This window comes from Micropterus dolomieu, linkage group LG20 (genome assembly GCF_021292245.1).
Source record: "Micropterus dolomieu isolate WLL.071019.BEF.003 ecotype Adirondacks linkage group LG20, ASM2129224v1, whole genome shotgun sequence".
Classification (NCBI taxonomy): domain Eukaryota; kingdom Metazoa; phylum Chordata; class Actinopteri; order Centrarchiformes; family Centrarchidae; genus Micropterus; species Micropterus dolomieu.
The window spans coordinates 7,637,002-7,646,402 of record NC_060169.1 but is presented as its reverse complement, the minus strand read 5'-3'; the positions used below and the strand labels follow the sequence as shown (position 1 = coordinate 7,646,402).

Below are 9,401 nucleotides of genomic sequence, written 5' to 3'. Positions count from 1 at the left end.
TACCATAGGATAACAGATTGTAAATGGGAAAATGCAGTGGGCTCCAACTATTGGTGTGTTGACTGAATACAAAATACTGGATGTTTTTCTTCCCCATTCTTTATTGTATTAACAGTGGTATGTTCTTGAACCTGCAGAATCATCACAGAAACAAAGAGCATTTTTCTTTCTCTCCCTCAACAGTTTCTTGGAAAAAACACCTGACAAAAGTCCAGTTATACAAAAAACAAGAAGTTTCATTCCCTTCTGTAGCTGGATTGAGCTGCATCACTAATTTGAAAGCTACCAGACTTGCTATCAACATAATTATGCTCTTAAGTAAAAAAAAATATATATATATATATTCCTGAGGCACACTTTCTTATTCAGCAACAAATAAAGATAGAAGTCAGTGATGTCCTGGCATTATGACGATGTATTGTATCAAGCCTTTTGCCTTTCCTCTCTAAATTTGATTTATTTTTTATTGATGCTGTAAAAATGGTAACATTTTTTTGTTTTTGATTTTCTTACATCTTTCTAACCCTTGAGTAATGTATTTAATGGTTTTCTGACAGATGGATTAATATTAAGAGGCAGATTAATGTGGGAATGTGTAGCATTTTGAAACCACACCAGTGATATGTTTCAGTTGGCTATGCAAAACTTTCTTTTGGGTCCCTTTGCAATGAAATGTGAGGTTTGCTTTTTGCTTTTTGGTTTGCTGCTATATGCAGGGTATCGCTAGCCAAACATTAACCATTAGGTTTAAAAGTAGCCTCTGTAATATTAGGGGTGAATTAACCACCAGTCAAATCCCACATCAACTGACAAGTGGAATTTGATGAAACTTAAGCTATTTCTCAGATCTCTGATCAAATGAGCAAAAAGCATCAATTGTTGGCTCGTAAATCTTTTTGTAGAGTAATGTTAATGCTGTAGGTATCAAGGTTAATTGTACTGTATATACTGTAATTGTTATTTCTGATCTCATTTAATTCCTGTCTTCAAAGGGTGACACTGTAAACATTATTGATATATAGAAATACAAACCTATTTTAATACTTGTAATTCCTGAAGATCTTCTGTTTTGTATGTACAGTATAAATTAAAGCTATGCTGTAGTGCTGATGTTTGGAATCAAAATCACTTGTTTGTTGGTCCAATTTATTTATTTTTTAACATAAATTTTTTAACATTTAACTACAGACTCAAATCAGACCGACTTAAGTGCAGACAAGTGACAAGACTGGTGATTATTTACTCAGATTTGTTTGCTTTGTTTACTTAAACAATGGCTCATGTAAAATATAATACCATAATTACAACACTAGCACATGTAGGGAAATTAGCAGCAACATCCAAGTGCTTTAAACATCTGCCCTATTGCACAAATTCTTTACAAGGTCTTAGACCCTCTTTATATTTTGCGAGAAAGAAGGAAATTAAAAGGTTGTTGAAGAGAGGAGTCCTTTAAGATAAATTTAAGGCCCTTATTTTGTAATCTCACTTTATAGATTTCCGCCACAATTTTTGTTATCTTAAAGAGAGTAGCCTCTGGTGTGCTTTCTTCAGAATATCAGTGGTGTTATCCCCCAATTCAAAGTAGAGCAGATTGTCACTCCCATGAATGATGAGTTTAAGTAAGAATTCACAGAGGACAAAGTCCAAAACACATGGGGCACTACACTACAATATATCATTGAATCAGTATGAAATGGCCATAATACAAACATCATTATACAACTTTGTGAGTGTGAATTTCAGAAATACACTGAAAGACACTGAAAGCCACTGTGGCCACAGTTACAGTGATCAACTGCTTTTATGGATGGGAAAGCTTGGGTTAGCTTGCTGTTTATTTTCAGGCCCGTTATTTAGAAATGTACAGAAACCTCCGATAAGTTATGGCTTAGTAGCCTATTTGCACTTTACTTGTTAACAGCACAATACTGTTTGAGCCTATAGCCTAACTATAATTTGAATTACAGTAAGCTACATTTTATATACAGTTTTATACTGCCAGAGGAATTTGAGAAGTGTTTGAATTTTTTAAACACTGAGTATAATCATGAGTATAACTGGTGCTTAAATAAAAAAATTAAATATACATGCCTTAGTACCAAATGTTACCAAATGTGTGTACCAGTGTCTCAGAACGAATATAGCTATTCATTTAGTCAGGTTTTATCTTCTTATTAGTAATTTAACTTGTCATAAATTGTTATAACAGTCATCATTAAGAGGGTTTCTCTATGTTAACAGTAAAGGTAACATTGATTTCAATTTTGCCAGAGCTTATTTTCCTTTCAGTAATTTTAATTGTCATAAATTGTAGGCTAGGTAATAATTGCACAGTTTGGGGGTGGTTGGGTGGCAGATTATGCTCACAGGTCCCCTCTAAAAGCTTTGGCCGGCCCTGTTGGGCGATAAAACACAGATAAAATACTGTCAACTCTTCAGGCTGATTACTGAATGAACCTCTACTGTCATAGGCTCACACAATCGTTAGTATCGTTACTATCGTTAGTCCCTGTAGGGAGCATTAATTGGGGTTTTGTCAGACTAGTTTGTCGCTTCCGTTAGGTCGGGCTATCAGTATGCGGAACTCCCTGTAGACGGATGATGATGAAGAGGATGTTGTGAAGGCAGGTTGTAACTGACCGGGCAACTCGTTCATCGACCAGAGAGGCGGACACACATTTCGCATCGTTTATTATGCTGCGAACCTGTTAGGCGGAGTAGCAAGCCGTTAACCGTGTCTAACGTTTCCAATATTATACCGTAATCTAAAATAAATAAGAATTCGGACAAACACCGCTGCCTCCCTCCCTCTGTAACCGAAGAGGGCACCCACCACCCAGGCCGTCATCAGCAGCTGGCTTCGCAGCGGACGTTAGCGGCTAATCGGCTAATGTAAGCAGGTGAGGATGTTATTACTTATCGGCTGTAACGTTACTGTTTAAAACCCACCCAACACATTTTTGGCTTATATTGTGAACCATTTTCTGTTGTGGACGTCGTTTGTTATATTTCACAGGTTTATATTTGTGAGACAAATCGGTCAAGCTACTGCTAGCAGCTAGCCAGCTAGCTAATCCATCAGTGACGTAGGAAAACTTAAAGCTAGCAGAGCAGAGGTGAGGGGATGCATGGTTGGGATGAGCATGTACTAGGAAAAGCCAAGGCCTGACAGCTTGTAATAGATATAAAAAAGGGTAACATAGCCACAAGCTACACGACCATCTCTCTCGGAGTTATCAGGAGGCGTTGCCATTGTACCACATTCGTTATAATGTTGCCATGAATGAAATCCTCCTCTAACCGTATGTCGTTACTCTAATCTCCCCAATCAGTTAGCATGTTAGGTAGTAAAAATCCCACTACACCTCGTAAATAATTTAAGCTTGTATGTGATTTGTACTCTGTAACTGACGCCCATTCCGTTGAAATCGTGTGTAATTTATGTAGCGTTATGTAAACTCCTCACTCATCACATCCAAAGCATCGTTTTACAGTTGTGTTGTCTTGCACAATGTCAAACCAGCTTCCGCCCAAAAACATCACTGCTATATGAGAAAAGGCTGTTAACTTAATCGTAAATGGATTGAATGATTAATAATTTGGGGGTAAATACAGAGATAGTGATCAGTGTCAGCAAGGTGAAGGGCATACTAGTATAGAATGAATGAACCTTTATCATCCTTTTGTGAAATACTCTAGATATATTTTGAATTACATATTTGATCAATTTAGGACCAAGTTTAAGCAGCCATAGATGTTCCAGCCTAGCTTCATATTTATGACGGAAGACATGATATCAACCTCAATGATCGTGAAGCAAAATTTGACTTGGATGTCAAAGCCTCAGCCCAATAAAACAATGCTAAATGATTATATAGGACAAATACATCATCTATCCTGCACTGGAGTTTCTTATATGTGCGTCAGGATCTCCTGTATGATTTTTAAAATGGAGAGGGTATTTGTATATGATTTACACCCAGCTACTAATGTTAGTCCACCACACAGTGAAAAGTGAACCTGTAGGATTGAATGCACATTTTAACACTGACTGAGTTTTCCTGACTACATAATACTCTTAAGTGCTTTGATTATGTACATTTTGTGACCAACAATGGGCGTCAGAGGCTGGACAAGGTCTAGAAACCTTTTTATAAATGAATATATATGATAAAGAGAGGAGAATATTACTTTGTCAGCATACTCCTGGAGAGGTTCAGGCTATCAATTTGTGCTAAGCAGTTTTATTGACAGGGACTGACAATAGTTCCTGTAGCTGTTTAGCCATGGAAATTTGTACCATTGGGTCAATAAGAATCTTTACTTCATCCCTCTCTCGATTGTGTGTCCTTGCTGAAGTAAAACTAATTCAGCAGTCATCTCCATCACTTGTTACTGCTGTTCACTTTGACTGGCAGGAAATGCTGTCCATGTTGGAGGCCTGTGAATCATATCTATCTCCTCTCTGTGCTTATATAACCAGCGAGTGCCGCCTGCAGACCACTCTGACCAGATTCATCTGTTGTGTTAACCTACATTATTATCTTGCCTTTAAAGATTACACAGTGTTGTGGTGATTCTTTTATCTCTCTTTTTACAGAGAAACAAGGCTCATTACATAGCTGACTCATTTAATACAGTCAGTGAAGTGGCGTAGTCCTTCTGTCCCCATCTAAAAATAATACTTTAGTCCTGTATCCTAGTGCTGGATGAATCTGCCTCCAGCTCTGCTGCTTCATAAAATAGCCATTTTGGCTTTGCACCAGGAAGCATTCGTGTTGCCAGACCTGCTTGTTGATTCATTATCCTGATGGTTTTGTAAGATAAAGACAGATAGATCTTTGTTCTGGATACGCCTAGCCCTCACTGTTGCAATATATTATGTTGTTGTTGAATATTTATGTGGCTGTGAGGGAGGTTGAGTTTTTTACCACTCCAACATGATCAGATTTGTGCCATCTATGTAGAAATACCAAGAATTGTGTTGTGAACTAGGAGTGGTTCAGCACAAGGGTATGAGTAGATATTCTTATTAATGTTAAGTGACCGGGACCTTTGGTCTTCTTGTTCATTGACATGCAAAAGCCAGTAGGAGACTGTCAGACTTGCAGTGTATTTGAATAATTTTACCAAATGGGATGAGCGCTGACATTAAGCTGACTCAACAAGACATGTTTCAGCCCACTATTTGAATGTATGTGACGGCACACATCAAATACTGTTGCATTGGAAAGTGTTACTCATTCCTTAAATTAACCCTGTCATAACAAGATATTGAAGTAACCAGTGGCTTTGATACTAATGTGTCAGTGACAATTGTGTAAGCATTCTCTACTTTGGAGCTATTCTGTAATTAAGTAAAATTGGAGCCATTTTACCATTGTGCTTCATCAAGATTAGTCTAGTTCAAATTTGTCTTATGTCCCTCTGTGAATGGCTCCTCTACTCACAATATAAGCTATTAGACATAATTGGACCCGTAATGCATCTGAAGCCTTCTGTGATAAAGTCACCACTAATGACCACTGGACACATGCTGGCTGCTGGGGTTAATGACAACCTGTGTCTGGATGTGTGGCAGTAAGGACCCACTCATGACTTGCATGAAATCTGTTTGTCTGCCCTGTTATCTTTGTGTGCCTGGTCTGTTTTTTGTCAGACAAACATACATCTCTGAGGCATGAAATTTACTCGTGAAATGTCAAAATGTATTTAAAATTGAGAGATATTTGTATTTAATCATGCATTTCACATGTTAATCACATAAAATGCTGTTGTGGTTTTAATGTCCGTATGGCCACATTATTTTTGAAACAATATAGATAGAAAATCCATTATCTTTATTTATATATTACTATATTAAATTTTAACATAAAAAGTTCATCAGTGGGTGTTAACGTTATTGTAAGAGAAACATACTAGCAAATGATTCTAATTTAAAAAAGCAACACAGAATCTATCAAGTGTCTGTGTTGCTTCAAGATAGACTGCCTCTGAAATGTGTCCAGTGGACATTGACACCGTTGTGGAAATTTGACGCTGCAGCTGGAAAAAACAACGTATCCATGTCTGATAGATCTTCATTCAAAAGCAGGTTCTTTAACAGCACTGAAACTGTGAAAAATCATGAATTCCAATGTTAATAGTTATTTATTTCACTTATTTTATGTTAAATCTCAAGTTAATTATGATTCTTTTTAAATGGCCTGTGGCTAAATGTGGTATACTGGAGCATTTTTCCTTGGGTAAATAAAATTAAGCTTGAAGCCACTGCAGACTTTTGTCTGATTATCTAAAATATTGAGAATTAATGTTCTTTTTCTTTCTCAGCCTACATCTTGCTTGCAAGTGATAGAGATGTGGTCATTTTAAACTTGTATCTTGTAGAAAACACTTACTAGTCATTTTGCAACCCTTAAGTCACTCTTAGCTTTTTCAACTGAAATGCATAAATGGTAAAAAAAAAACAAAAAAAAAAAACACTGGCTAAATTATAGATCCATTAGCTTCTCAGCACAGGGATCACAGCCTTTAAGAGAAAGTGAAAACTACTCTGGGTATAGTGTTTGTGTTTCAGGGTGGAGTTCCTGCATGTGGCATTTGTTGGTGTTGGAGTAAAGGCTGTTCACTAAGGCATGTCACTCTGGCTTCCTTTTCACCAGGCATGTACTGCACTTGCTAATGTGGGCTTGTCCTGTCAAATGTGTTTTAACATCTTGGGATTCTTTAGTATTATGCATATATAAGTATAATGTATGAAGTATCATTTAATAATGTATATATGTGTTTTGTATGTGGTTTTAAGGCATCAGGGGTTAGAAGTCAGTCTCTGAATGAAACAGCGAGGGCTTCTTTGTAGAGCCGCCATTTTGTAACAATGTTTAACAATCATGCTGGGAGAAATCTATTGTGGAAGAGACAGAGATACCAAGTTCTCCTCTGACTGTAGTCACTGCAGCCACAAGCTGTTCTTTGATATGAAAATGCCCATTATGCTCTTTCAATGGTGTTTCTATCCCTATAGATGTAAAATGTAAATGAAATGGGTTAAGTTTGATCCTGACCTCTGACCTCCTTGGGTGTGGGAGTGACAAGTTCCTTTTATCAGTAACATCACATTATTACAAATTGTGTTTTTGCAAATAGTTTTAGGCAGAAGAGTTGAGCTTATCATAATCCTGATCTTCTCCAGGTTTATGTTTTTTTTTAAATGGCTTGTGCATCCTCATCTTAACTTTTACATGAGTACATTCAGGCCACTGTTCCTATGAGATGATTAAGCAGTCGTACTGTCGGTGTAGCTTTGTTTGAGCACAGCCTGCTCATTTGGGATCTCATATTTTAATATAACGTTGTCAGTAAATAGCTGTTCAGTTGTACACATGTACTTTATGTTGTAAGACTCTTTAATCCAGCTGTGTCAAGTTGATAAATTGAAGATTGCAATGTTTTATGGCATCCTGGCTTTGAGAAGATGCTAGACTGGAACAGTGAGTGGCTCCATGGTGGGAACAATAGCCATCTGACCGGTCAGTCAGAGGGATGTAAGGGCCAAAGTCCAAGCTTTGAAGAGTGCTTATTACACCAAGGCCCCTAAGGTGCTTAATATATCAGCGAGCCTCTAGTGAAAAGTCTTTATCCTCCAGGAAAAACAAACAGCTGACATAATCGTTGAACAGAAAAAATCAACGCTAAAACACATAACATACATTCTTTTTGCTTTTATTACCTTTTATTTGGGGTCAAATGTAGGGAACATTGTTGTACGCTGGAGATGCTGATGTAGGCTTGTCATGTCTGACATTGTAAAATGGGAATTTTGAACATAAACCTGACATTTTTTTAATTGTCTTTCATTTCCTGTAAAGCAAAATGTAGATGTGACATTGCAGTGACATGACCAGCAAATCTACAATGCTGTTTGATAGCAAGCATCTTACATCATTAACTGTCTCTGTCATGTTCACTGATTATCAAACAAAATAGGAAGTGAGTGTTAGAAGTAGAAATGATTTACAGACCTTAATAAACCAGAATGCAATGCAGCTACATTTTACATCTTTGCTGATCTGTCATAAAACCGCTTCTTTGATAGGTTATTTGTTTGAACACCCGGGGACAGCAGGGCAGAACATTGTTCTCAGTTTGCTCTCATGTTTTCTCAATTGAAAAATCTCCTATCTCATTAATCTGAAAAAGCATAGTGGTTTTTAGGCCTGTTTAAACTTCCCTTTACCTTACGTAAGCAGTTGATGAGCCAGGTGCAGGGAAAGTGGAGGCTACTGCAGACCTGCACACAACTTCTTTTATAGTCCTTGACATTTAAAAAAAGTCAGACTATAAATAATGATATATTCAACCCAGTTTTGCGGCTCTGAAAAATCCTGTGGGTGGTTGCTGTTATGCAGTGCGAGTGGAACAGATTTCTTCATAATGCGTCCACATTGTTTGTTATTGGTTTTATACTCCATTGTTTTATCTCACTCTGGCCATAGAAACGCATTACCTAAGATTTAATCAATATTTCCCCATCTTTTTCTTATGTTACAGGTTTGATTCAATCATTTTATGAACCATCACAATGATAATCAAGGGGCTGTGTTTCAACTTTACACCTGAACTTTCCCAGTTGTGATGGAAAGGCACCACTGACTCAAGAGGGAACATAAATCCTGGATGCCGTGACATACAGGACGTGGTTAATCCAAGATGGAGAAAAAGAAAATGTGCCCTCGCCTTCTCGACTACTTGGTGGTTGTCGGAGCAAGGTAAGAACTCAATCTTTAAATAGTAATTTTGTTGGAATCTCTGAAAGGAATATCTAACTTGGAGGCTGTAAATATTGCTTTGAACCAAAGTTTAGTGATGCCAATTGTGGAAATACAGTGAGGAAAATAAGTATTTGAACACCCTGCTATTTTGTAAGTTCTCCCACTTAGAAATCATGGAGGGGTCTGAAATTGTCATCGTAGGTGCATGTCCACTGTGAGAGACATAATCTAAAAAAAAAAATCCAGAAATCACAATGTATGATTTTTTAACTATTTATTTGTATGATACAGCTGCAAATAAGTATTTGAACACCTGTCTATCAGCTAGAATTCTGACTCTCAAAGACCTGTTAGTCTGCCTTCAAAATGTCCACCTCCTCTCCATTTATTATCCTAAATTAGATGCACCTGTTTGAGGTCGTTGGCTGCATAAAGACACCTGTCCACCCCATACAATCAGTAAGAATCCAACTACTAACATGGCCAAGACCAAAGAGCTGTCCAAAGACACTAGAGACAAAATTGTACACCTCCACAAGGCTGGAAAGGGCTACGGGGAAATTGCCAAGCAGCTTGGTGAAAAAAGGTCCACTGTTGGAGCAATCATTAGAAAATGGAAGAAGCTAA

The 9,401-nt window shown here is 37.4% G+C and overlaps 1 protein-coding gene across 1 annotated transcript in view; it reads left to right on the top strand.

Annotated features, from left to right (window-relative positions):
• Positions 1-2,476: 2,476 nt before the first annotated feature.
• madd (MAP-kinase activating death domain) overlaps positions 2,477-9,401 on the top strand; it is a 51,593-nt gene continuing 44,668 nt past the window's right edge. Inside the window, exons 1-2 of the mRNA XM_046032628.1 lie at positions 2,477-2,903; positions 8,554-8,771. Coding sequence (XP_045888584.1) covers positions 8,713-8,771 — 59 coding nt within the window. The 5' untranslated portion in view covers positions 2,477-2,903; positions 8,554-8,712. The remainder of the gene's footprint in view (positions 2,904-8,553; positions 8,772-9,401) is intronic.